The sequence below is a fragment of the Osmerus eperlanus genome, chromosome 2, assembly GCF_963692335.1.
Source record: "Osmerus eperlanus chromosome 2, fOsmEpe2.1, whole genome shotgun sequence".
Classification (NCBI taxonomy): Eukaryota; Metazoa; Chordata; class Actinopteri; order Osmeriformes; family Osmeridae; genus Osmerus; species Osmerus eperlanus.
In genome coordinates, this window is record NC_085019.1 from 22,554,327 (window position 1) to 22,580,808 (window position 26,482).

Sequence of the window (26,482 nt, forward strand, 5' to 3'; positions counted from 1 at the left end):
AGTAAAGAGGGGGGAGGAGAGACAGTCAATAAATTAAAGGGCCCGTGTGACGAGAGCGGGCTCCTACCGGCGAGCGTCTGGGCGAAGGAGCAGCAGAGCCTGAAGAAGTCCCTGATGGTCTGCAGCCTCCTGATGAAGAACACCTCCTCCAGGACGTGCCTCTGGGCGGGGCTGTCCAGGAGGTGGGCCTGCGCCGCCCGCGCCTCCCACAGCACGTCCACCTTGCGCCACGCCGACGGGACCTCCAGGGACGCCAGCTACCGAGGAGGAGAAGAGCATTATTTCATTCATTATAAGGAGAAGAATAAAAAGACTTGCATATAAGCCCCTTTACTTTTTTAGGGCAACATGATAAAGTAAAGCAATCTCAGGGAGAGAGCACAAGGGCGTTTAGGGCAGCCGTTCTCAGCCCTGCTCCTTTCAGATGTTTCCAACACACCTCAGTCAAATGATTGGGTCGTTATACCAAGCTCAGCAGGAGCCTGATTCACTAGAATCAGGCGCGTTGGAGGAGGAAAACATCTAAAGACATGCAGGGCAGAAGGGGCACGAGGACCAGGGTTAAACAGCCCTGATCTAAAACACACATGACAGGGGACCCTGAGGACCAGGATTGAGAAAGGCTGGATTAAGGTCTAGATCAGCAGGGTGCTAAGCTTTAGTGTGCGAGGGAGGGGGAGAGAGGGGGGGGGAGAGAGGGAGGGGGAGAGAGGGAGGGGGGGAGAGGGAGGGATACCTTCTCGGTGAGCTGTCCGAAGGCCGCCTCCAGCTGGGCGAACATGCCGTCGAAGGCCACCAGCAGCATCTGTCCGGCCGACATCTTGGGCGTGTCGTGGCCGGGCCGGTCCAGGGTGCGAGGCTGGATCAGCTCAGAGTACTGGGCCCGCAGCAGCCTGGGGGGGGGGACACGCACACACGGGTCAGCCTCGGGGGGGCTTCTACACTGTTCTAACCCTAACCCTGGTTAGAAGTAGAAGTATCTGGCTAGCCAACAGCAGCAAGACAGTCGATACTATATTCCATGTACTTTTTAAATCGATATAGTATATTTATATAGTATAAAGTTATTTAGCCTCTGGGGGGGTGAGATTTACCTGGTGACGTGGAGGCAGTGCCCGCTGTCGTCCTCCTCCAGGCCCATGGCAGCGCTGGCCAGGTGGGCGTGCAGGGCGTCGGCCAGCCCCTGCAGGGAGACCCCGTCGGCGCTCTGCTCCACCAGCAGGTCCAGCTCGGACAGCATGGCCTCCAGGGTGGGCTCGCCCTTCAGCATGCAGCGCAGCGCCTCGGGGAAGATGATCTGACGGAAGTTGGTGTTGAGCTCCTGGGAGCGGGGAGAGAGATGGGTAGAGAGTAAGTAAGTACGTGAGAGAGAGAGAGAGAGAGAGAGAGAGAGAGAGAGAGAGAGAGAGAGAGAGAGAGAGAGAGAGGAGAGAGAGAGAGAGAGAGAGAGAGAGAGAGAGGGGAGAGAGAGGGAGGGGGAACTCAATATTCCGGAGGTATTAAATGGCAAAACCTCATTTCACAGTCGAGCCATTTTTATGGACCTCCAGGGATCGGTGGATTTGCTGGAGCCACGAGTATCTCATCCACCACAAGTAACAGCAGACACACACACACCAAATCAACAGCTGACACAGTGTCAGACACACACACACACAGGGAGCCCTCCTGACCTGCAGGCAGGTGTAGACGGCGTTGGCCAGGTAGAGGGTGCTGGCGGTGTCTGCGGGGGCGGGCAGGTCCAGGTCGTGGGGCAGCAGCGGGCAGCGCTGCAGCAGCTGGCAGAGGGCCGTCACGTTGCCGCTCATGCTGCCCAGCTCCTCCAGGAACCAGGCACCGTCCCGGGATGTCAGCTCCACCAGCTGCTCCCCGGCGCTGCCCGCCGCGCCCTCCATCACCAGGCTGCGTCTGTGGGGGGGCGGGGGGGTGATCGGGAGGAGGAGGGGAGAGGGAGGAAGGTATGTGTTAAAAGAGCAATAAAAAAAATACATTAAAATCATCTCACCCGCAGCCTTTTATTTATTGATCTGAAAATTGGGAGCCCTCCCATCCAATGCATCTACTGTTCTGGACTGGAGAACACGTCGTGGACATTTATTTGGGGGGATTTCTGAAAGTGACGCGTGAACACGGACGATGCATCATCCATAACCTCTTTCTGTGAGGGAGCAAAGACATTTGGAACCACGAGGCGGCAAACAGACCCAGGATCAGCCACCGGATAACCACCCCGCAAGCAAAGACTCCATGAAGTCAAGACCAGGACTGATGCGTTCAGCTTTGCGTTTCACACAGGCCTTGTCGTGTCACGGGAAACTCTTTCGATCAAGTGCCGGTAATCACCACCACCCCCCCCCACCCTCCGGGACTTAACCCTAACCCCTAAGAACCCGCCCCCCCGGGGGCCATCCGCCGGCGCGCCCACCTGGAGAGGGTGCAGAGGGCGGACACCAGGACGCCGGCCAGGCTGAGGGAGCCCTGCTCGGGGTTCTCCCGGAGGAACACCCCGATGCAGCGCTCGATCTCCTGGAGCTGCTCCTCGCAGGCCTGCGGCGACGCTCCCTCCGCCTTGACGCGCTCCGCCTGCCGCAGCATGCGCCCGTTGGTGTCGGAGGCCTGGCGCTGCAGGGCCAGCTCCACGCCCGACACCAGCTGGCAGGTCGCCGGCGGGGGCTGCGGGGAGAACAGGACCTCGTACCTGGGGAGGGGAGAGAGGGGGGGGCTGGTTAGGAGCATCGAGCGGCATTTTTCGAGGGACTAAATCTTTCAACTCGATCGTCTTTTTTAGTCTTTATACGTAAAACTAATGTCAGAAAGAAAAAAAAAGATAAAAAAGAATATACACCCCCATGCATCGAAATAGATAGAGCGAGCGAGAGACAGTCAGAGAGAGTCAGAGAGAGAGAGCGAGACAGAGAGCGAGAGACAGTCAGAGAGAGTCAAAGAGAGAGTCAGAGAGAGAGAGAGACAGAGAGAGAGAGTCAGAGAGAGAGAGTCAGAGAGAGAGAGCGAGAGACAGTCAGAGAGAGAGAGCGAGACAGAGAGCGAGAGACAGTCAGAGAGAGAGAGCGAGACAGAGAGCGAGAGACAGTCAGAGAGAGAGTCAAAGAGAGAGTCAGAGAGAGAGAGAGAGTCAGAGAGAGAGAGAGTCAGAGAGAGAGAGCGAGACAGAGAGCGAGAGACAGTCAGAGAGAGAGAGAGAGAGAGAGAGAGACAGAGAGCGAGAGACAGTCAGAGAGAGAGAGTCAGAGAGAGAGAGCGAGACAGAGAGCGAGAGACAGTCAGAGAGAGAGTCAGAGAGAGTCAGAGAGAGAGAGTCAGAGAGAGAGAGAGTCAGAGAGAGAGAGCGAGACAGAGAGCGAGAGACAGTCAGAGAGAGAGAGAGAGAGAGAGAGAGCGAGAGACAGTCAGAGAGAGAGAGAGTCAGAGAGAGAGAGCGAGACAGAGAGCGAGAGACAGTCAGAGAGAGAGAGACAGACAGACAAGCATGAGCGTATGAAAAGAGGGCCCACTGACTGCCTGTACGTCTGCTGGCAGTGCTCCACCGTCATGTCGCGGAGCAGCTCCTCCATCCACTGCTTCCACTGGTGGGCCCTGTGGCGCAGCAGCGTGGCGCGCGGGTACAGCAGCGCCACCGTGGCGTAGCTGTGCAGCTGCTCCAGGCAGCCGCGCAGGGCCCCACGGCGCTGCTGCAGCAGGGAGCCCACCTCCGCCTCCAGGCCCTCCACCTGGCTGATCAGGTGAGCCTGGCCCGCGTTCTGCAGGAAGGCCGTGGCCGGGACGTAGCTGGGCGGGCCTGGGGGGGGAGGGGAGGTGGAGGGGGGAGAGGGTCAGTGAGAGGTGGGGTTAGTAAGTAGGGTTTCATGGGCGAGATTCTTGGCTGTGGTTGACTGGAAAAGCAACAGTGTTTTAATACTGGGAAGATCCTGAAACTCTGTAAAAGTCAGTTCACAGTGCCCAGGTGAGGTAACAGTGAACGTTTACTTATACAAAGTCTCTCTCCTTCATCACCTCCCCCACCCCCTCTCCCCCCGGTCCTCACCCAGGTCTATGGGGCTGCTGATGTCCTGCAGCAGGCTGGCCAGCTGCGTGGCCTCCAGGCTGGTGAAGGCCGCCTGGTACTGGGAGATGCACTGCTCCAGGTCCTGCAGCTTGCCCTGGACGGCCTCCTGCACCGTGCGCTGACGACACTGCAGCTGGGTGTGCTCAGAGGAGCTGAGAGAGAGAGAGAGACAGACAGAGAGAGACACCGAGAGAGAGAGACAGCGAGAGACACAGAGAGAGAGAGAGAGACAGACAGACAGACAGAGAGAGACAGCGAGAGAGAGAGACACAGAGAGAGAGAGTGACAGATGAAGGGAGAGAGGAAAGAAAATGGGGGGTTGAAGCAGATCCCAGATCAGATCAGGATGAATGCGAGACGTCGCTAAAACCCCCAAACCCCCCTGTTCCCCGTGCAGGTCCTGACCGGTGCTCCAGGGTGAGGATGGCGTGGTCGGGCTGGCTGTCGGCTCCCTCCAGGAAGGCCGTCTCCTCCAGCAGCTTGGCCTGCAGCTTCTCCCCCTGGGAGAGCAGCTGGTGCAGGCCCAGGTACTCATCCACCGCCACCTCCACCTGGGGCAGCACGGCCAGCATCTCCTCGCGGTTCTTGAACCAGTTCACCTGCAGGGGGGGAGAAATAAAGAGAAAAATACATTTAGATTTCAGCATGCACATATCCAAGGAAAAAGATTCCAAATATTGGTGAGAGCATTTAAAAAAAAAAAGGCCCAAAAATATTAAATACATAAAAAAAGATCAAAATAAAAGGAAAATCAGCTCAGTACGTTAGAAATCTGGTGTTGGAAACGTTATAACGCATAATTTTTTTGAAATAAAAAATAAGGAATGAATACATTTGGCATGCCTAGCTAGCTTTGGCAGCCCTCACCTTGATCTCGGCCACGCGCGAGGAGAAGAGCGAGCGCGTGATGTCCCGCTCCATCTCCCTCTTGCTCTGCTTGTTCTCCGCCTGCTGGCCCCCGCCCCCGTACACGGCCCCCGCGAAGCCCACCTCCCCCCCGGCCGTCCAGTCCACCAGGGGGTCGTACACAAACGCCTCCAGCAGGGTCAACAGGGTCTCCCGGCCCCTGCGCATCATCTGCACCACCTGGGAGGGGAAGGAAGGAAAGAAGAAAGAGAAACTAGAGAGGGTACAATTTCTGGGGAAATTGTAGGGTGTGCTTGCTTGCGTCGGTTGGACAGGGGTCCGTTTTTTAATGACATTTTTACAACTGATATTTCTGTATTTTATATAAAAATGCATACTTATTATTTATAAAGATTACATAGATTTAAAAGCATTTTTTTTTGCTGCTCATTTACAACTGAAAATACGAGTGAAGTGTAGAATGAAATAGATGTCTTCTCATTTCCCCTGCAAGAGGCAGCCTCATCGTTGAATCAAAACGAATACATTTGGCAGACCGGTGTACAAATTGACCTAATCTCTAAGACTTAAACGTCCTTTTAAGTTTTCCCTTCTCGTGATATTTTCAGGCATTTAGCCTACTCATATTGCATTCATTCATGAATAAAGAAGATTATTCTACGACGTTACAGGCAGTAGAAGATGGAATCGCGATTCAAACAGTACCATCTGCTAACTGAAAATATGCCCCCAAAAACGTAAATAAGCTTGACATTTATTTTGTGGAAAATCGCTCATTCATAAAAAGCTCACTGGTAGCGATCATTGTCAGTAACAACGCAAAATGCGATATAGCCCTGTGTGGAGAAGCTGCCCCGGTAAATTGTACTACTACGGTACAGTACTAGACTACGGCTGTGTTCGTCTCGGTAGCGATTGCGTCAGTTGAATTGGATTTAACGTTCCGTTGTACGGTTTAGGCTGAAATTAATTATTTTCATGAACAGATTGACAAAGTTTAGGCTGTGGCAATGAAGTTCAGGTTAGTAGTTAGATAGACTTTTGATTTAAGTAAGGGGAGTGCCGAACATGTTCTGTCGCCGTTTGACTTCCTACAGCTGTGTAGATGTTTTTGTAGTGTCTCGCGTAGGCTACAGCGTTGCAGTGATACACTGGATTGAAACCACAGGTAATGATAATTTCACTCACAAATCGTTTACTTGTAATCTAATGTCATAATAAATCCTACAACAAAAATGTATATGTGAGGAATGTTTATTTTAACGATTGAAAACAGATAACGCTACATCATAGACCACTGTAGTATGTGTTGCCCGGGCAACACAGGCTAATGTCATGATGCTAATACTTCAGTGAAATAGTAGACTACTGTTTCCGAAAGTAGATGTACTTCCTTAATAATATCAGCTTATACTGTACATTACACATCACAATTGTGTGTCATATCACAAAGTAAAATGAGTAAATAGTTATCACCCTGGCCTCTTTGCTTGTGGCGTTCCTGCAGCTGCCTTGCAGTAAAGCTATAGTTAGCCTAGCTATCCCCCAAGTTAACAGATGCGAAACGAATGTTCTGCCAAAGGTAGTCACGCGTGTTTTCGTGACGTTAGTGACGTAGTGACGTTAATAACGTCAGTGACTGTGGCTAGCAAATTAGCCACCGTTAGCTTCACTTTTCGCCACAAAAACTTAACTTCAGCCTAAACCATGCAACGGAACGTAAATTCCAATACAAGCAACTCAATCGCTACCAAGACGAAACTTTTGACACCTACGTTGTCTATGTAGGCCAAATATTGACTGAGTTTTAGGGGGGCGAAAATAAACAATAAATAATAATAAATATATATGTGAGAGAATTATGAAAAAAAAGGTACACAGTTGAAAAGTGAAAATGCTCGGAGGGGTTTGTGACGAGTTCTCGGTCCGTCTCACCTGTTCACAGGAGAGCCGGAAGATTCCCTCCACCCCCGTCACGCCCAGGGCCGTCTCGATGTTGTGGGTCATCCTGAACGGAACCTTCTCCGGCACACGCAGGCTCTTCCCTGTAGGGACGGACATACACACACACACACGTTAACTTGGGGGCTCACCTGATCTACTTGTACACACACACACAGTTTGAGGCAGACTGGTGTGAAAACCCTTAACACCCTCTTCCCCACACGTGAAAACCCGCCTTTCTCGAAGCAGACGTTGTAATCGATGTGCACCACCTCCCCGGTCGTCATGTCGATCAGGACGTTGTCCAGGTGACGATCTCCCAGGCCGATGATGTAGCCCACCATGGACATGACGGCCGTGGACCTGGCGTAGGCCTGCAGGGAAGACACCCAGTTACACGCAAGTCTTCTGCAGACCACAAAGCCCTCAGGTGAACCCCCCCCCTCTCCTTGACCCCTGACCCCCCAGGGTCTCACCTGCGTGACCCTCCACCACTCGCTGGGCGTGGCGCAGGAGCACCACAGCTCCTTGGCCAGCAGGTTGGGGGGCGTGGCCTCCATCAGCTCCTTGAGCACGTCCTTCATGACGGCGAGGGGCCAGTCGCGGCGGGACACGTCCAGGGTCAGGCCCACCGCCTTCAGGGCCGGCCCGATGCGGCTGTAGTACAGCTCGCTGGGCCGCGGGACCAGGGGGAGGGCCGGGGCCTGCTGCTGGAACGAGTCCTGCGCCTGGAGGAGGAGGTGAGGTAGATGGGTGAGGGGGTGAGGGGGAGAGAGGAGGGGGTGAGGTAGATGGGTGAGGGGGTGAGGGGGAGAGAGGAGGGGGTGAGGTAGATGGGTGAGGGGGAGAGAGGAGGGGGTGAGGTAGATGGGTGAGGGGGTGAGGGGGAGAGAGGAGGGGGTGAGGTAGATGGGTGAGGGGGAGAGAGGAGGGGGTGAGGTAGATGGGTGAGAGGAGGGGGTGAGGTAAAGTAGATGGGTGAGGGGAGAGAGGAAGACGAGTGCGACGACGAACACACAGGCAAGGTAAAAGGAGGGAGTCAGCGCGCCGAAAACCACCACAAACAGAACCCCGCCCCGGCGCGGTGCCAGCTACCTTCTGTGCCTGCAGCACGGCCTCCCTCTGCTGCCAGCGCTTGTAGAGGCCGAACAGAGGCGTGGCCCCGTCCACCCACTGGATGAGGCCGGAGCGCGTGCCCAGCGGCGTGACCGAGTAGTGGCGGGCGTGGAAGCGGGGGCTCTCCTGCTGGTTGACCTTGGTGAACATGGTGTTGACGATGGACAGGAACTGCATGATGCGCTCGTCCAGATGCAGGTCCTCCAGACCTGAGGAGGGAGGGGAGAGGAAGGTGTGGGTGTGTGAGAGAGAGCGGGAGGGAAGGAGGGAGATAGGGGATAGAGGGAGGGAGAGAAAGAGAGGAAGGTGTGGGTGTGTGAGAGAGAGCAGGAGGGAGATAGGGGATAGAGGGAGGGAGAGAAAGAGAGGAAGGTGTGGGTGTATTTGAGAGAGAGAGCGGGAAGGAGGGAGATAGGGGGATAGAGGGAGGGAGAGAAAGCGAGAGAGAGAGAGGGAGGGAAGGAAGGAGAGCGAAGGAGTGAGAGAGGGAAAGGGAGGGGTTAAGGAGCAGGGTGAAACAGGAAAACATTCCCATTAAGACCAAATTCCCCTTCCGTTCCAAATCCCACACCACCACCACCACCAGCACCCCCCTCACCTTTGAACAGGTAGGGGTAGTTGCGTCCGTCCGAGCCCAGGAAGAGCAGCTTCTTGGGCTTGGTCTTGGTGGGCAGGATGGTGATGGTGCTGTCCACGCTCTGGATGGTGATGGCGTCGCTGGCCATCACCTCCCCCGGCAGGGCCATCTCGGTGGCGGCCATGGAGGCCAGGCGGGGGCTGATCTCGTCCAGGCGCAGCAGGTAGCTGGCTCTCTTCTGCGCTCTCTGCTGGAGGCTCAGCATGATCTGGGGGGAGTTACACACACACTGAATGTTTAAGGGAGTTTCTCACAGCCAGAGAAACACAAACACAACCCACGCACAAAGCCTCTCTCGCCGTCTCATACGCCAGAAAGACATTTGTGCATCTGTTGAACAGTCGCGAGCAAAACGCTCTCAAAAACGCCTTTCATGCACTCACGCGTGCACACACACACACACACGCGCGCGCTCTCCCTCTCTCACCTGTTTGAAGGGGAGCCAGCTGCTGGCGGGGTTGGCGGGGTTGTGCGGGCTGCGGAGGCGCTCCAGGGCTGAGAGCAGGGAGTCCCCGTAGGTCTGCTGGAAGCTGGCCTCGTGGGGCGTCTCGGCCGGGGCGCCCGTGATGCTGCGCACGTGCTCCAGGGCGAACACCACGGGGCGCATCAGGGCCGAGTGCTTCTCACGCATGATGGCCATCTTCTCCTCCCTGGGGCGTGGGGGGGGGGGGGGGGGGGGGGGGGGAGTGTAACCATTTGGCACACACACACACAGCCGTGTATGTGCACTTGCGCAGCGTGTTGTTGCTCTGCAGTGTGTGTGTGCGCGTGTGCAGACTCACTTGCGCAGCGTGTTGTTGCTCTGCACCCTCTTGACCTCGTCCTCCAGCTGCTGCACGCGGCGCAGCACGTGCATGTGCTGCTGCTGCAGCACGCCCAGCCACAGCTCGTCCCAGAGCAGGGTCACCCTGCGCAGCTCCCCCACCAGCATCTGCACCTGGGGGGAGGAGGGGGGGGCACGGTATGAGGCACACACACACACCTGGCCTCTGGGGCGCACACACACAGGTTGGTTTTTCTATCCTAGTGGGGCCCGACCATTCACTCCCATTCGTGTGCGTGTGTGTGTGTGAGAGAGAGTGAGTGTGAGCACATACCTGCAGCACCATGGTGGGGTTTGCGGCCGACAGCTTGTCCACGATCTTGCCGTAGCAGTCCTGCATCATGGCCTGGTCCTGGCTGGAACACGGCGCCAGCTCCTCGCCCCGCCCGGCGCTCTCCTGCGAGGACGCCCCGCTCTGGGAGCGCCCCTCGCCCTCGCACAGCCCCTCGCCCTGCATGCTGCCCAGGAAGGTGGGCAGGGCCGAGGGCAGCTTGCTGCCTGGAGACCACAGGCGGAGGTTCGTTTTCAAAACGTGGGGGTGAGACCCGTTTATTTGGTTGGGGGTGAGGCGTGTATTAGCTGAGGATGTGTAATGTTAAATATGCTTTTCTTCATAAACGGTAAGGGGGGGACAGATTTGCCCATGTAAAATGAGCCTACGCCCCTGAAACAATATTTGGGTCTCCCCAAATAATGAACCAGAGACCAAACACGAGTGTGTGTGTGTGTGTGTGTGTGTGTACCTGAGTTCTGGGCCTCCCCCCCCAGAGAGAGGGAGCCCACGATGGCGGGGTAGAGGATGAGGTAGGGCGAGTCCTCGGCCACGCGGCACAGCAGGCTGCAGATGCTCTGCCGGATGTAGGCCTCGGGGTGGTTGAGGCGGGAGAACAGCTGGGGGATGATGCCTGCAGGGGGGAGGAGTTAAAGGGTTAGAACCCCCAAAGAGATACAAAATGATCCGTGCATGTCCCTGGAGGAGGGGAGAGAGAGAGAGAGAGAGAGAGAGAGGGAGGAAGTGGCTTGGTGTGTGTGTGTGTGCGTGCACCTCTCCAGGGGGCGGTGGGGCCCTGGTGTGTGTGTGTGTGTGTGTGTGTGCACCTCTCCAGGGGGCGGTGGGGGTGGAGGCCAGCCCCAGCTCCAGGCCCTCCCGCAGCTCGCCGGCGTGCTTCACCAGCAGGCGCAGCAGGCGCAGCGTCGCCATGACGATCACGTCGTCGTTGCTCTGCTTGCTGCTCTGGTTGGTCAGCAGCAGCTTGGGGTCGTCCTCGTCGACGGGCATCTGGAGGGCGGGGAGACAGGACGACTCTTAACACACGGCGGAGAGGCTCCAGTGACACACAGGACCTCCCCCCTCCAGCCCCCCTCACCGCCCCCTCCACCCCCCCCCTCCCCCTCCACCCACCTGGCCGGCGTTGAGCTTGAGGAAGGTGAAGTAGGCGCGGCAGGCGACGCGGTACAGGCTGAAGATGCGGTCGACCACGCGGCGCCACACGCGGATCAGGCCCTCGGTGACGGGGTCGCCCGCCTCCGCCAGCCAGGGGCAGGAGGCCAGCAGCTGGCGCCAGATCACGTCCACCATGTCGTCCTCCTCCTCCGCCTCCTCCTGCTGCAGGCCCAGGTCCTCGTCCTGGGGACGGGGGAGAGGTGGTGGTGCACCAAGGAATTAGGACTATTAGAAATAAAATATTACTACATTATCATAAATATATAGGTGAAAACCAGGGAGCGATGAAAAGAAATGGACAAGTGGGGGAGCTTGGAGTAAACGTGAGTCAGAAGGGGCGGGGGAAGGGTGAGGTCCTATTTCAGCCAGGCAGTCCTTTCCTCACCCCTCCAGCCACCACCCTCACGTGCGTACACTGAGACCCCAGCAGGGGGCATGGGGCAGGGGGGCTGGGGGAGGGGGGTCGGGGCGCGGCCCACAGCAGGCCTCCTACCTGGATGCCAGCGGGCCGGCACATGGCCTGTCCCAGGATGCTGAACATGGTCTCCTTGTCCTCCGCCGACACGCCGGCCGGCAGCAGCGCCTCGATGTCCCTCTTCTCCCCCGACAGGAGGGGCACGCCCTCCCCCTGGCTGGGAGACGGCAGGCGGACGAGAGTCAAGAACCACTCCGGTAAATACAAGCCAGGTAAAACCACAGTGACAGCAAGACCAGGGGTGTGATCCATGAAGCGAGTTCACCCAACAAAGCCAGGCTCACGTCCTTACTTTCCCTGACACAAGCCTGGCTTGTTGGGTGAACTCGCTTCATGGAACAGGCCCCTGTTCTACACAGTTTCTCCCTGACTACAAGTTGACATGGTCAACTGGATTTTTTCAATGTATTTAAATGCCCTCAAGTCAAGCTACATGGCAAAGGGGGTGGTTGTGTCAGGTGTAAGCAGTCTCATTTATATATCAGTCAGTCTACACTCGAGTTTGTGGCCCAACATCGGCCCCCTCACTCCACTGACCTGGCGTTGTCGACCACCTTGCGGCCCCAGCGGTAGGCCCAGCTGGCCAGGGCGGCCCAGGACTTGGCCAGCTCAGGAGCCTGGCTGGTGGACAGCTGGTAGAGCTGGCCCAGGACAAAGTCAGCCTCGCCCACACCCACACTCACTGGAGAGACAGAGGGAGAGAGGAGAGGAGACAGGGAGAAGAGGAGGGAGAGAGAGGAGGGAGAGAGACAGCGAGAGTGAGAACAGAGGAGGAGAGGGAGAATACAAAACCAAAGCTACCAGAGCCACAAAGGTGGAGGTCAGCACATTGTGTCAAGTGAGTCAGGTTTGCCTTACCGGTGGTCTCTGTGGTGATGCGGGGCACGCCCTGCTCCACCAGGGGGAGCTCCAGCAGGGCGGAGATGTTTCTGCTGAGGGGAGACAGGCTCGCGGTCCCCCCCGCCCTCTTCACCACCTGGGGACACACACACACGTTGGTTATTCTATCCTAGTGGTCAGGAACACAGCGCCACCACAACTGTTACAGCGTTTTGAAGCAGACCCGTCGCCAATGACAACCCCGGTAGTGACCGTGGGGTGAGCTGAGAGACGGGGAGGGGCGGGGTGACCCACCTGTTTGAGCTGCGGGGTCAGGTCCTTCCAGTCAGCCAGCAGCCACTTGCACAGCGTGAGCACAGAGCGGCAGGCGGCTCGCTCGCACTTCCCCGAGCGACAGTAGGACAGACACCAGGAGCTCAGCATCTCCATGGCAACCATGGACTGACCTAGGGAGGAGGAGGAGGGAGGGGGGGGGGGGGGGCAGGCTGTGTGAGACCCTGGGTTCTTTGAAATCCATCTGGGGCCGAGAGGTCCAAAACGGCGCCCTTGCCGGATGCTTCCGAGGCGGAGAGCGCTGCTGGGCGGAAGGCAGCTTCCCGTCAGCTCACCTGCCGTGCAGAGCACCTTGGCCTTCTCGATCTGCAGCTCCGGGGCCCACCTCTCCCCCACGGCGCCCTCTAGGGACAGGCGGCGGAACGCCCGGCTCAGCGCGTCCCCCTCGCCCTCGCCCTCCTCGTCGCACTGGGTCAGGAGGCGGGTGGCCAGGGCGATGTTGCCCTGCTTGCGGGCGAACTTGACGGCCGTCAGACACAGCTCCGTCAGGTGGCCGTCGACTGGAGCTGAGGAACCTGGGGGGGGGGGGATTTATTTATGTATTTATAAAATATATCCATCTAAATGATAAAAGACCTTTGAAAAATATCCAATTCAAGGACTTTCCAGGCCCAATTCCCTCACATTGAAGGCCCCAACACAGCGTCGTTTGAGACACACTGAGGATATTTATAATGAGAACGAGCCGGCTTTGCAGAAACACACGGACGCCAGTTCAAACAGTGTGAGCACCTCTGTGTCGTGTTCCACTGAAGAGACTCTCGTCTCCTCTCAATTTCTATTCCTGGCACAAAATATATTCATTGAAGCACTTCCAATGATGCGTGAACAATTATGTCTTTTCAAAAACGTGCAAGCCCTTCATCCATTCCCCCCCCCCCTCCCTCCTCCCTCAAATTCCCCAAAAGGTGGTAACCCTGAAGTGATTCAAGTATGCGATACTTAATTTTAAAACCCATTCCCTGAAACACTGACCGATCTAGCCCTCAAACAAGTCTAGTGTTTACATTCTCGCACGCACGCACATGTTACCTCTCAACTTGAGCAGCAGCTCCCTCTGGAACAGGGTGTACCGGAGGGCGTGGAGCCATGGCTGCACGTCCTGCTGTTTGCAGGAGCTCAGAGCCTCGCTGTACAGAGGGACCAGGCAGTCCTGCACACACCACAACATACATGAGCACCACATTGCTTCCCAGATCGTGGGTAGGCCACACACACGGAACAGGGTGGATGTCTGTGTGTGTGTGTGTGTGTGTGTGTACCTCCTGGCTGGTGAGGGCGTTCTCCAGGGTGGAGCAGCAGTGTGTGTGTGTGTGTGTGTACCTCCTGGCTGGTGAGGGCGTTCTCCAGGGCAGCGCAGCAGTGCAGCTGCAGGGTGGGCAGCGTGGGCAGGGCTTCGGCCAGCGTCAGGGTGGAGATCCTCAGGGGGCCCAGGCAGATGCGTCCAGTCTGCTTCAGGTAGCGCACCAGGGTGCTGCACAGGCCACACGCCACGTCAAAACAAGCACATCCAAACCCCCAACACAGAACAACGTCTAGATGGTCAGCAGATCCCACTTGGGAGAGAGGGGTTATTTCTAAATATATAAAGGATTTTAAGATTCATTTAATAGGTTAGGCCTAATTTCGGATATTTTAGTTTCTTTGTATTGTTTGAGCCTTTGTCTAAAGACAACTTCCTACCCCTATGGGGCTGAACCGAAGTGTATTAGATTTGAATTGACTACACGTTAATGTCTCATTGACATCCACCTCTCCAGTTATAGGTGAGCAGTGTGCCAAGTTTCCACGGGTACACTGCTTATAGTAATGTTGTTGAAAGACATTTTACACGTCCAGTGTCCCCAGACATGGATTAAGCCTAATCCTCGAGCCTAAAAACCTTTTCAAGGGAGACGGTCAGAGAACTGTCCTCTTACATGAGGACTAGGCTTCCTCCATGTGTGGGGAACTGGGCCTGACTAGCATGACAGGCCCCGTGTCGTTCTGCCCATGCCATTCGCTGAAATGCCCCGTCACTCACTCTGAGGAGGGCGTGGCCTTCTGCTCCTGCTCGCCATTGGCTGTTGTCATGGCGCCCACGGCGCTCCGCAGCAGCTGCACCTCGATGGCCTTCTGCAGCTCCGAGGGGTCCGGACTCAACACTGCTGGGAGCAGCCTCTTCAGGTCTGACACACACACACACACAGGTTAGCTCTGAGGGGTCTGAGAGCAGCCTCTTCAGGTCTGACACACACAAGGACATTTTAAATATCCTAGTTGGCCCCAACCATTCACTCAATCGTGTCATCCAACCACTAACCCGTAATGTAATTCAAACTTGTGGGGCCCAGTGAAAGTCAAGTTATCAATTGTTCACTATACTTGTGAGCATATTTGGCCCCCACAAGGATAGTTAAACGAGACCACACACACACACACACAGTAAAAAAATATAAAGTAAAAGTCTACTTCGTAGAAATGAGACACGCATATATAAACAAAAATAACAGCCGTCCACAAACACACCTCTCTTACCCAGTTTGTCCTTGGTGGTCGTCATGGCAGCAGAGTTCAGCAGGCCGTAGTCGTCGCCCGGCAACAGCTCCAGCTGCGCTCGGCACTCCGGGAAGTCTCCGTCCTCGAAGCGGCTCAGCGCCCGCACGTAGTTGAAGTCGGTCTTGAGCTGCACGGCGGCCATGTTGCCCGCGCCGCTCGTCTTCAGGGCGAGCACGGTGGCCTGCCACTCCAGCACGGCAGGCCAGTCGCACAGCGCCACGTAGCACTCGCACGCCTTGTTGGCCAGGAAGTTGAGCACCTCGCCAGAGCAGTCGCTGGACTTGAGGAGAACCGTCTTGCGGCCATCGCCTGCGGGCGGGGAAGGATTTTTTTTAATTTTTTTTTACAATCGTTTCTCTCTAGTTTTTTTCCCCACACGTCCTGTTTTTTGGAATCCTTTTAACGTTGGTGTGTGTGTGTGTCTCACCGTTGCCCGTGTGCTTGGGGCTGGCCGTGGTGCTGTTGCTGGCTCCAGACAGCTTGAGCAGGGAGCGGTCACAGGTCTTGACGGAGCAGTCCATGCCTGTCACAGCACACAGCAGGTCCTGGTACTCCTGGGCTGCCTTCTCAAACCTGACACACACACACAGGTTGAGCATCTCAAATGTGTCAAATGTACACAAACACATTTTGTATTTTACATAAACTGGTCATGATGACTAATAATCAGGCCCAAACGTAATACGCGGGCGCAGAATTCCGACGAAAACCCACAGATTTTCAAGTAGAACGTACTGGTCTGAGGCAAAATGTAAATAAACTTTTCAACTCATTACGTCTCTTATTGAAACGTTGGCCAAAAATGTTCAACCGATCTTTATGAGGATGGATCAATACTTTTTCGCAAAGTCTGTCAACATTCAATCGACCATATTCGGCATCAAACTGTTGTGGAACATCTTCAGTCGCTCCGACATGAGAACAGCAAGGCTAGCGGAACCCCGCAGATTTTCAGTCTGAATAACTGCAGAAAATGTGAAAGAAATCCGCGTATTACGTTTGGGCCTGCTAATAACAGACATCAAGCTGACTGGATTCTGTGCTGCATGTCAGCTAGGATGCCGGTCACATACTGACTCCTGAGAGCGCACACACACACACACACACACACACACACACACACACTGCAGCCCCACACACCCCCCCCCCCAGCAGGCTGCTCACCGTCCCCCGGCCTGCAGGGCCACAGAGCCCACCCAGGCCAGGCTCCTGCCCGTGTTGGTCAGGCTCCAGGCGGCCAGGCCCTGGATGGCCTCAGGGCAGCGCAGCTCACACAGGGCCGCCACCAGCATCACAAGGGGGACCTCCAGCTCTGGACCCTGGAGGGAAGAGGGAGGGGGAGGGAGGAGAGGTCAGGTTAGGACGTCATAACTTGTTAGCCAGAGTTTTTCAGCCAGCTAATGCAAGTAGCTGAAAGCCTAATAACATTGATTTCAGTGTCCTACAAGATTTTTTATACACACACACACCTGTGCGCTGCTGTTCTTGATCTCGGCGAGCAGGTCGAAGCCGTGGCGCACCGTGACGGCGGGCTGGCCGGACAGAAGCCCCACCCTCATCAGAGCCAGGCGGATCCTCGTCAGCCAATCCTGACACGTCTGACGGTTAGTGTAGAAGAACGTCCTGATGCCCTGGAGGAGAGGAAGAAGAAGAGGAGGAGAAGAAGAGGATGAGGTGGAAGAGGAGAAGAAGAGGAGGAGGAGGAGAAGAGGAAGAGGAGAAGAAGAAGAGGAGAAGGGTAGGAGGAGAAGAGAAGAGGAAGAGGAGAAGAAGAAGAGGTGGAGGAAGAAGAGGTGGAGGAGGAAGAGGTGAAGAAGAGGAGGAGAAGAGGTGGAGGAGGAAGATGTGAAGAAGAGGAGGAAGAGAAGCAGTGAGTGAGTGCACACTTTAGAACCACTGACACATGGGGCAGAGCCACGATGACAGCCGTGCCGACCGGCCTCCCAGAGCGCCCGCGGGCGTGCGTGCGGCCGGGCGTGGGTACCTTGGGCGGGGCGGTGAGCGCGTTGGCGCAGCCCTCGTAGGCGTTGTACATCAGCTTCTCCAGGGCCTCCAGGAACTGCAGCAGCAGCGCCACACGCAGCTGGTTGGCATGGTGACCGTCGTCCGTGTCGCCGGCGCTCCATTGGCCGAGCTCCGAGTCGGCGTTCAGACTGTGGGCCGCCAGGCTGCGGATGGTGCCTGCGGGGGGGAGATTCATAATAAATGTAAGATCAATCTCACACCCGTGGGAGTGCTAGCGACAGACCAAAAACATCCACATCCCTCCTTAGCCAAGCCGTTCACTGCCGTCTTTTGCACAACCAACAGTAAAGGCCTTGGGGGAGGACACACACACAGCCAGAGACACAGCCACACAGCCAGCCAGACAAACACACAGCCAGCCAGACAGACACACAGCCAGACACACAACCACAAAGCCAGACAGACACACAGCCAGCCAGACAGACACAGCCAGACAGAGACACACAGCCAGCCAGACAGACACACAGCCAGCCAGACAGACACACAGCCAGACACACAACCACAAAGCCAGACAGACACACAGACAGACAGACAGACACAGCCAGCCAGACAGAGACACAGTCAGATAGCCAGCCAGACACAGCCAGCCAGACAGACACACAGCCAGACACACAACCACAAAGCCAGCCAGACAGACACACAGCCAGACAGAGACACAGTCAGATAGCCAGACAGACACAGCCAGACAGACACAGTCAGCCAGCCAGCCAGACAGAGACACACAGCCAGCCAGACAGACACACAGCCAGCCAGACAGACACACAGCCAGCCAGACAGACACACAGCCAGACACACAACCACAAAGCCAGACAGACACAGTCAGACAAGGCATCCTCACCCTCGATGGTCTGGAAGGTGTCCTGCGCCCGCCCCAGTGGGGTGCGGAGCTTGGCCAGCACGGTGAACTGTGCCGCCTCCCACACGGCCCACTGCCACAGCGCCGCCTCCGTCTTCAGCAGGGCCCGCGGCACGCTGCCCCCCCCGCCACCCTCGCCCTTCTCCAGGCGCTGGCAGCTGTGGTACAGGCGCTCCAGCCACGGCTCCTTCCTGGGTGGGGGGGAGGGAATCAACACACGCGACATTAAATCACATTTTATTACCTGATTACAAGCCATGTCACCTAGGGCTTCTCATTTAGGCTCCCAGAGCTGCACCTAGACCAGCCTAGAGCGGGTGTTTCAGACGAGGGGACAGGAGGGTGGTGGTGGGGGGCCTACCCTCCGCGGTGCAGCGCCCCGTACAGGATGAAGCCGATGAGGTCGCTGAAGTCCTGGGGGTGGAAGGTGGTGCTGGGGGCGTGGCTCATGTGGCGGTGCAGGGCCAGGGAGATATCCCCCGTCTCAGGACGGCTGTGGTGGCTGACACACACACACACACACACACACACACAGGTTATTCACGTATACACACACTGCCTTACGGGATATGAAACTATTGTTCAAGTCAGTTTACACAACAAACAAGCCCTAAAACCTGCAACTCACTATTTCTCACAGGTGTGTGTGTGTGTGTGTATGATATCATGACATGTCTCGTATTGTGCCTCGTGTGAAACAATGCGACCCTTCTCATTTGTCGTGTTTGGGATGAGGAGGGGTGAGGGGTCAGAGGTCAGGGGTCAGACCTGAGGGTGACGTCCAGGGGGATTGTCCTGAGCAGCTTGCCGTAGGCCTGCCGCACCCTCACCGCTGAGTGGACCAGCTGCACGCGACACACGTCCACACACCTGAGACACGAGGGGGGGGGGCACACACGCGCGCGCGCGTTAGAGAGCAGCGCACCCTTTTCATGACGGCACATTCAGTGAAGCTGTGTGTGTGTGTCACCTCTGCAGCAGCTCTGTGGACAGGGAGGAGGATAGGACCTGCAGGCTGCTGCAGGTCTGCAGACACACGGCTGGCTCTTCATTCAGGGCTGCACAGAAACACACCAGAACACCCCGTCAAACACACCAGAACAGGGAGGTCAACACCAGAACAGGGTTCAACACAGCGCAGCAAACCAGGACATGGTCTTTGGGAGATGGAAGACAAAAAGGCCCGAGATGGGCAAACGGTACTGAGCGATAGTTTCTAGAGCGCTGTTCTCTGTACCGTTGGAGAGGAGGCCTTTGCAGAACTTGTGGAAGGAGGGCAGGGAGAAGAGGGGGGAGTAGGTGTCAGACTTCTTCATCAGCAGAGAAACCTCCAGGGCCCAGGTGAGCAGCAGCTTCCTACAGGGGGGGAGGAGGGGAGGGGGAGGAGGGGGTCACCATCCTGTCACACCTATACGCAGAGACGTGTGTCACACCTTTGAGTGTGTGCGTGTGTGTGTGTCCCTGGCTGTGTGTGTGTGTGTACCTGGCCTCAGGGTACAGGTGTTCCTTGCTCAGCAGGGAGCCCAGCAGGGCCAGCATGGTGCTGAAGTGCTTCTTGGTCGCCGTGGTGACCGTGCTGATGACCGCCCCGTCGAACAGGGAGGGGGAGGAGGACGAGAGGCTGGACGAGATGAAATGGTCGTGTCTGGAGAGAAACAGGAGGGGAGAGCGAGCGAGAGGGGGAGAGAGAGGACATGGTGTATATTGGTAGGGAGGTTGGGTATATAACTCCAGTCCACTCTGTTGTGATGACTGTATGCATGAGTGTATAATCATGATGCTGTGGTGTGTGTGTTACCTGGTGCAGTGAGAGTAGAGGGTGTAGAGGACGGCGTACTGGACGGCAGGGTGGTACACGGCCAGCTCAGCGTGGACCACCAGCAGGTTCTGACTGAGCAACGCAAACACCGTCGGGGACAGAGCCCACATCTGGGGGAGAGAGACATAAAGAGAGACAGAGAGGGAGAGAGAGAGAGGGGCGGTACAGGTCTGGTTAGCAGGCTCTCTCACACACACACACACACTAAGGGCATCAAACAGCCTCCGGGCCCTCACCCCGATGAGGGAGTTCTTGGTGTTCCCGATGGTGGTGAGGGCGCTGAGGTTGAAGATGAGGGCGAACTGGGCACGGTCGGGGGGCAGGGTGACGCTGGCGAAGGCGGGGTGCCGGATGTGGGGTCCGGGGGCCTCAGGGGGGGCCTGGCCCGGGGGGGCCTGGTCCAGGGGGGCCAGCAGGCTGGAGAGGGCGCAGGCCATCTCCCCCAGCACCAGCTTGTAGGCCGCCTCCAGCACGGGGATGTTTTTAAGGCTCAGCACGGCCTGGTACACACCCAGCGCTGCAACCATCACCTGGACACACACACACACACGCACACACGTGTAAGGGATAAACGTAGGTCGACAAACAAACACGCAGAAATGCATGTCATCCTCATGACCCACGGAGACCGAGCGAGATCATTTTGGAACTCAAACACACACACCTCTTCCTGTTTCAGTTCGACGCAGTGAGACATTCCCACACACTGACACCTCACTCCCCCTGTACACCTGGCTCCCTCCACCCAGGCTCTCTCGTGTACGCATGGGAATTGGTTGAGTAACATTATGACACAAACACACCGGTCTGAATGTCAACACGCGCGCACCTCTCTGTCCCTGTTAAAGCGGAGCTCCAGGAGCTGGGAGCTGGGCTCCAGAATCTTCTCCACGAACGAGGCAGGCAGCTTGTTGTTGATCTGGTCCACAATCTGAAACACACACACACACACACACGTCAGTGGGAGATGGTCAGGAGACTTTAGTGGTAAACAACGCCACATTGCCCTGGAGGACGAAGGTTGCTGCCACGGTAGCGACACAGGAGAGGACAGGAGAGGAGATGGGGAGGTGGAGGAGAGATGGAGGACAAGGCGAGGAGAAGTGGAGGAGATGGGGAGGGGAGAAGACAAGGAGGTGACGGAGGAGGCGGGGGGATGGAGACGGAGGAGGCGGGGGGTCCTCACCAGCGTGACCAGGCCCAGCACGGCCAGGCTGTACTGGGAGCCGCAGCAGTGGCAGGCGTCCAGCTGCTCCAGGCCGTAGCAGAGCACCGCCTCACTGAGCCGGGCCCCAGGCTCCAGGCTCACCAGCAGCACGCTCACGCACTCGTTCCCCGCCGTCAGCACCGCCTCCGAGAACAGCACCTGCTTGGCCGTGGTCACGCACGCCAGCACCCGGCTCAGAATCTGTGTGAGAGAGAGAGAGAGAGAGGCCGTTATTTTGATTCAGCAGTGAATCAACTTTGTCTAATCTCCATTGTCCATACAGAGGGTGCGTGTGTGTGCTCTCACGTCAGAGACGTAGGCCTCGGTGATGGGCGGTCCTCGGAGGGGGTTGAAGCGCTCCCCGATGCTGCGCACCACGGTGCTGAACACCCGCAGCAGCGCAGCCAGCTTGGGCAGAGACACCGTGGGCGGAGGGATGTCCTCCTCCGTGGCCTCCCCGGAGCCCACGTGACCCAGGTCCTGGCAGGGCAGTGGAGGAGAGGGAGGGAGGGGGGGGGGGGGGGCAGTTACAGAACATCCTGATTTTGAAGACCTCGGGGGACCACAAGCCATGGGGTGGAGTGGGGGTGAGGGGGTGGCTAGAGCGGGCGGCTAGCGGGGGTGAGGTGGCGGCTAGCGGGGGTGGCTAGTGGGGGTGGCTAGCGGGGGTGGCTAGCGGGGGCGGCTAGCGGGGGTGGCTAGTGGGGGCGGCTAGCGGGGGTGGCTAGCGGGGGCGGCTAGCGGGGGGCGGCTAGCGGGGGTGAGGGGGCGGCTAGTGGGGGTGGCGGCAGTACTCACTTCAGCGTAAGCCTCCATGTCCTCCAGAAACTGTCCCAACAGGGTGGTGGAGAAGGTCAGGTCTGCCACCCAGAACTGCTCCAAGCTCTGCAGCCAGCCTGGAAATACACACACACACGTTTGAGATCTCCATAAGACCTCGCTTTCACCCCGAGAGGAAACCAGAGGTGTAAATGAATGGTCTGTACCTGACACCTGGACAGTGAGCGCCTGCTTCTGGGTGTGGTCGATGTGCCAGCCCACCAGGATGTCCACCGTGTCCTGCAGGAGGACGAGAGAGAGGTCAGAGGGGACGAGGACCCCCTAGTTACCACCACAGTTACACCATGGTGTAACCATGATGGTTTGGTAGAGAGACAGAGGCTATTTGTAGAGTCCAGAAACGGAGACAGCAGGAGGCTTAGCACAGTGGGAACAGGAATGGAAGGGATCATAACAGGCCCATTTCTAAGAAGACCAATTGATCCCCCCCCCCCCCAAAAAAAAAAGTGTTTGGCCATGTGCACCAGCCCTAGACAGCGCCATGCTAAACTTCCGACTCGTTCCGTCTTGCACCGTAGAGTGGATCGCCGTGCTCCTGGCTTCATGATAGGTCTATGCCTTTCTTGACTTGAGATACAATTTAAACTGGGTGGTAATTTCCCTGTTCCGGATTTATTTCAAACTAAAATTGGTCTTCCGCTCAAAGTTTTCCTATGAATAAATTATTATTTTGAGCCAGATTAGAGAAGAAAAAAAAGAGAACTGATTTCTCAGAGAAGATCTAGTTTGGGATGTTTAGGCTTGAGTTAACAGAACAAAATGACCGTGACGAGCCGGGTGTCAGATCGAGAAAGCAGTACCACTAAGATCCACCAGGGGCCTCAGCTGGGACGAGGCCAGCGTGCGGAGCAACAGGGTCCTCACTCACCCTGAAGTTGGTGCTGAAGACATGGGGGTAGCATCGGGCCACCTGCAGGATGCACCTGACGCTCTGACACAGCAGCTCCGGGGTGTCCAGGTTCTCCAGGATGGACTGCAGGCTGCTCATCACCAGCTGGAGAACACAGGCAGGGGGGTTAATACTGGTTCTAAACACTCACAGCAGCAGGCTGGGACTGGTTCATACTGGTTCTGGTATGGGCAAGATGCCCAGTAATATTAACCAGGCATTGCAAAACAACCGTCACATCCCAAACCAAACCAACACCCTCCTCCAACACCTTTGCGTGTTGGTTGCTGTCCCTCGACTGATGGACAGCAACCAACACTACAGTATAAAGACGTCAGCCGGTCCGTGTGTGTGGAAACCAGCGTCACCCCCAACAACCCCTCCCACCTTATCCATCGCCGTCACACTCCTCCTACCTCTCCCAACCCAGCCCCCCTTCAGAGCCCCGCCCCCCTTCAGAGCCCCGCCCCCCTTCAGAGCCCCGGCCCCCCTTCAGAGCCCCGGCCCCCCTTCAGAGCCCCGGCCCCCCTTCAGAGCCCCGGCCCCCCTTCAGAGCCCCGGCCCCCCTTCAGAGCCCCGGCCCCCCTTCAGAGCCCCGGCCCCCCTTCAGAGCCCCGGCCCCCCTTCAGAGCCCCGGCCCCCTTCAGAGCCCCGCCCCCCTTCAGAGCCCCGGCCCCCCTTCAGAGCCCCGGCCCCCCTTCAGAGCCCCGCCCCCCTTCAGAGCCCCGCCCCCCTTCAGAGCCCCGGCCCCCCTTCAGAGCCCCGGCCCCCCTTCAGAGCCCCGGCCCCCCTTCAGAGCCCCGGCCCCCCTTCAGAGCCCCGCCCCCCTTGAGGCGCCCACCTGCATGACGGCTGAGAAGGCCTTCCTCTCGCCGGCCGTCTCCAGGGCGCGGTGCGCCGCCAGCAGGTACAGCAGCCTGATGTCGTCGCGGCCGCAGGCGGAGAACTTGGCGAACAGCCACTTGAAGATGCGCTCGGCCTCGTAGCTGAGGGCCGTGCAGAGCAAGCCCACGCAGCACGCGGCCTCCTGACGTAGCTCCCACAGGAGCTTGCTGCTGCGGGGGCACACACACACACACAGGGGTGGGGGAGAGGGGGGAGGAAGGTGGGAGAGAACCAGAGAGTGAGGATCGAGGAGCATAAGCACCCAGGATGAGCGATCGAGAGCATTCCCCAAACACTCAACACACGCGCGCTCATCCATCCTTCCTCCTTGACCTCGGGCGGGCAAAGCTGCAGCCCGGGCGAGCCTTCTTACCTCTCGTTCAGGATCTCATTGAGGGTGCTCAGGATGGTGTCCTGCTGTTTCACCAGGGCCTGGAAGGGGAGGAGCCAAAGCACTAGCGTTAGAGGGGGGGGGGGGGCACACACACGCACACCACAGCAGCTCTAACCTCTAGGGGCCACAGCTCATGGATGAGGAGGAGGTTGGGGAGAGGGGGGGGGCTGTTTTCATCCAACACCTCAAATAGAACGGGGCAGGACCTGGTTTCTAAAAACGGAAGCGAGGGGGGTTATCTTGGGGCGACGCGATAACGGACAACAATGCTGAGGGGGCGTGGCTTGGTGCCAGCGCCACGCCCCTCTCCTGGGTTCCAAACACAATCCCTAGCCTGGCGTTTACCCTCATACAGCAACGGACACAGGCCCTGACTCAAACGTCCACAAGGAGATTTGTGTATCTTTTCCCGCAGAGGTTACAATGAGTTCTCTTTAGAAGGTCACGGGGAACAAAAGGGAGTAGAGGAGGAGGAACGAGGGGATGAATAGACACGGGTGCCGCAGGCCAGGAACCCTTCCATGCTGTTGGAAGACAAGCGTGTCGAGTAGCTGATCATTACTGCCGACCGAAAAAAGAAACTACATCCGAACCAAAATGCAAACTAAAATATAATATGTTATTGTGGCAGACTTCGGTGTTAACAGAATAATATAATAGCTGTAGTTGAGATGATGCAATTGTTGTCTGGTAAAGACTAGTGATTATTCCTTGGCACTCTTCCTAATACTGATGAATCAAGGAGCATGAGTTCAGTGATCTGCTCTCTTATGCATTTACATGCCTGGCATTTAGGATAACAACTATCTGCTAAATGAATGAATAGATGTAAATGAGCTTCAAAAGAACAACGAGGAGGACTGTTTGCACCGGGCCGACGTTGAAGCTCAGACCGGAGGACTAGAGGGGGACCTCTGGAGGGCTAGAGGGGGACCTCTGGAGGGCTAGAGGGGGACCTCTGGAGGGCTAGAGGGGGACCTCTGGAGGGCTAGAGGGGGACCTCTGGAGGGCTAGAGGGGGACCTCTGGAGGGCTAGAGGGGGACCTCCGGAGGGCTAGAGGGGGACCTCCGGAGGGCTAGAGGGGGACCTCCGGAGGGCTAGAGGGGGACCTCCGGAGGGCTAGAGGGGGACCTCCGGAGGGCTAGAGGGGGACCTCCGGAGGGCTAGAGGGGGACCTCCGGAGGGCTAGAGGGGGACCTCCGGAGGGCTAGAGGGGGACCTCCGGAGGGCTAGAGGGGGACCTCCGGAGGGCTAGAGGGGGACCTCTGGAGGGCTAAACGGGGACCTCTGGCGGGCTAAACGGGGACCTCTGGCGGGCTAGAGGGGGACTACCGGAGGGCGTGGAGGAGGGGCTCAGGTGACCTGAGCAGAAGGACCCCCCGAGCGCTGTCCCCCCGAGCGCTATCCCCCCGAGCGCCGCCCCCCCGAGCGCCGTCCCCCCGAGCGCTGTCCCCTCACCACTTTGTTGTCCGAGTGGGTGATGAAGTCCCTCAGCTGTCGGAGCGTGGCCAGCCTGCGGTCCCGGTCCTCCTCCCGGGACACGCGGCGCAGGAGGTTGGCCAGGCGGGACTCCTCCGAGTGAGCCATGCCTCTGTCTGAAGGGGAGGACGCACACACACACACACACACACACACACACACACAGAGAGACACACACACGAGATACGCAACAGAGACAAAAGTAGATTTCCTTTTAGCAGTGGACCGTGAGTGGCGAGTGCTTTGAAGCAGATCTGAAAAGTTAGCAACGGCCGCATCGACTTGAATGAATTGTGATGGAATGTGTGAAATATCTCTCTGACGTAGTGCTGCCATGCTGACCTGCCCCCACTGAGTCAAGTTAGCGTGACAGCAAGTTAGCTTGACGGCCAGATAACATAACAGCAAGTTAGCCTAGCAGCAAGTTAGCCTAGCAGCAAGTTAGCCTAGCAGCAAGTTAGCCTAGCAGCAAGTTAGCCTAGCAGCAAGTTAGCCTAGCAGCAAGTTAGCCTAGCAGTGTTGGCTCACCCTGTGATTTCCTCATGTCCTTAGAAGCTAAAGCACGGTTTCCATGGTTTCCATGCTGAAAAGGGGTCAAATCCGTCGTCACATCGTTGATCCTCAACTCTTGCCCCAGCGACTTCCAACCAAATGTGTTATCACAGAGACCCGGGTCGGCTTCATATCCACCTGTTGGTTCCAAGATGGAGGGAAAGGGATGGGAAATGTTTCAATCCACCTCACCACATCACACTTACTCCACCATACCCCACAGGTGCTGAACGGCAGGTGAAACATGGAACAGCCCAGGTGTCCCAGGTCAGGTCACATGGTAAGGTAACCCCCCCCCCCCCCCCCAGCAAAAGTAGGCTACATTCCCTCAACCTCATAAAGACAGGAACTCCAGCAGATATGTTAAGCCACAAAGGGAGAAGCTCCTGTTGAAAGCAGAGGGGAGTGGAACTTCCAAATCACTAGATACCATAACTAAGGGCTCCGTTTTCAGA

The 26,482-nt window shown here is 57.1% G+C and overlaps 1 protein-coding gene across 3 annotated transcripts in view; it reads right to left on the reverse strand.

Moving 5' to 3' along the window:
* Positions 1-26,482, reverse strand: part of smg1 (SMG1 nonsense mediated mRNA decay associated PI3K related kinase) — a 35,531-nt gene that overhangs the window by 6,008 nt on the left and 3,041 nt on the right. For 2 of the 3 annotated variants that reach the window (XM_062480392.1, XM_062480384.1), the window contains exons 3-53: positions 26,004-26,165; positions 25,455-25,591; positions 23,975-24,033; positions 23,558-23,771; positions 22,696-22,821; positions 21,974-22,046; positions 21,786-21,883; positions 21,294-21,467; positions 20,967-21,188; positions 20,610-20,711; positions 20,017-20,310; positions 19,760-19,890; positions 19,445-19,606; positions 19,199-19,317; positions 18,932-19,019; positions 18,730-18,831; positions 18,323-18,463; positions 17,944-18,152; positions 17,065-17,261; positions 16,550-16,711; positions 16,245-16,399; positions 15,508-15,653; positions 15,060-15,389; positions 14,566-14,710; positions 13,866-14,016; positions 13,575-13,695; positions 12,818-13,057; positions 12,504-12,655; positions 12,228-12,345; positions 11,907-12,051; positions 11,388-11,526; positions 10,853-11,077; positions 10,549-10,729; positions 10,194-10,355; positions 9,725-9,948; positions 9,410-9,564; positions 9,055-9,277; positions 8,589-8,835; positions 7,970-8,199; positions 7,351-7,602; positions 7,110-7,248; positions 6,866-6,975; positions 4,931-5,149; positions 4,469-4,662; positions 4,043-4,215; positions 3,517-3,796; positions 2,426-2,698; positions 1,674-1,908; positions 1,095-1,321; positions 737-893; positions 68-257 (exon numbers count right to left, since the gene is read on the reverse strand). In XM_062480392.1, the coding sequence (XP_062336376.1) occupies positions 68-257; positions 737-893; positions 1,095-1,321; positions 1,674-1,908; positions 2,426-2,698; positions 3,517-3,796; positions 4,043-4,215; positions 4,469-4,662; positions 4,931-5,149; positions 6,866-6,975; positions 7,110-7,248; positions 7,351-7,602; positions 7,970-8,199; positions 8,589-8,835; positions 9,055-9,277; positions 9,410-9,564; positions 9,725-9,948; positions 10,194-10,355; positions 10,549-10,729; positions 10,853-11,077; positions 11,388-11,526; positions 11,907-12,051; positions 12,228-12,345; positions 12,504-12,655; positions 12,818-13,057; positions 13,575-13,695; positions 13,866-14,016; positions 14,566-14,710; positions 15,060-15,389; positions 15,508-15,653; positions 16,245-16,399; positions 16,550-16,711; positions 17,065-17,261; positions 17,944-18,152; positions 18,323-18,463; positions 18,730-18,831; positions 18,932-19,019; positions 19,199-19,317; positions 19,445-19,606; positions 19,760-19,890; positions 20,017-20,310; positions 20,610-20,711; positions 20,967-21,188; positions 21,294-21,467; positions 21,786-21,883; positions 21,974-22,046; positions 22,696-22,821; positions 23,558-23,771; positions 23,975-24,033; positions 25,455-25,591; positions 26,004-26,165 (8,910 nt within the window). The remainder of the gene's footprint in view (positions 1-67; positions 258-736; positions 894-1,094; positions 1,322-1,673; positions 1,909-2,425; positions 2,699-3,516; positions 3,797-4,042; positions 4,216-4,468; positions 4,663-4,930; positions 5,150-6,865; positions 6,976-7,109; positions 7,249-7,350; positions 7,603-7,969; positions 8,200-8,588; positions 8,836-9,054; positions 9,278-9,409; positions 9,565-9,724; positions 9,949-10,193; positions 10,356-10,548; positions 10,730-10,852; positions 11,078-11,387; positions 11,527-11,906; positions 12,052-12,227; positions 12,346-12,503; positions 12,656-12,817; positions 13,058-13,574; positions 13,696-13,865; positions 14,017-14,565; positions 14,711-15,059; positions 15,390-15,507; positions 15,654-16,244; positions 16,400-16,549; positions 16,712-17,064; positions 17,262-17,943; positions 18,153-18,322; positions 18,464-18,729; positions 18,832-18,931; positions 19,020-19,198; positions 19,318-19,444; positions 19,607-19,759; positions 19,891-20,016; positions 20,311-20,609; positions 20,712-20,966; positions 21,189-21,293; positions 21,468-21,785; positions 21,884-21,973; positions 22,047-22,695; positions 22,822-23,557; positions 23,772-23,974; positions 24,034-25,454; positions 25,592-26,003; positions 26,166-26,482) is intronic. The other variant, XM_062480400.1, reaches the window with a different exon arrangement.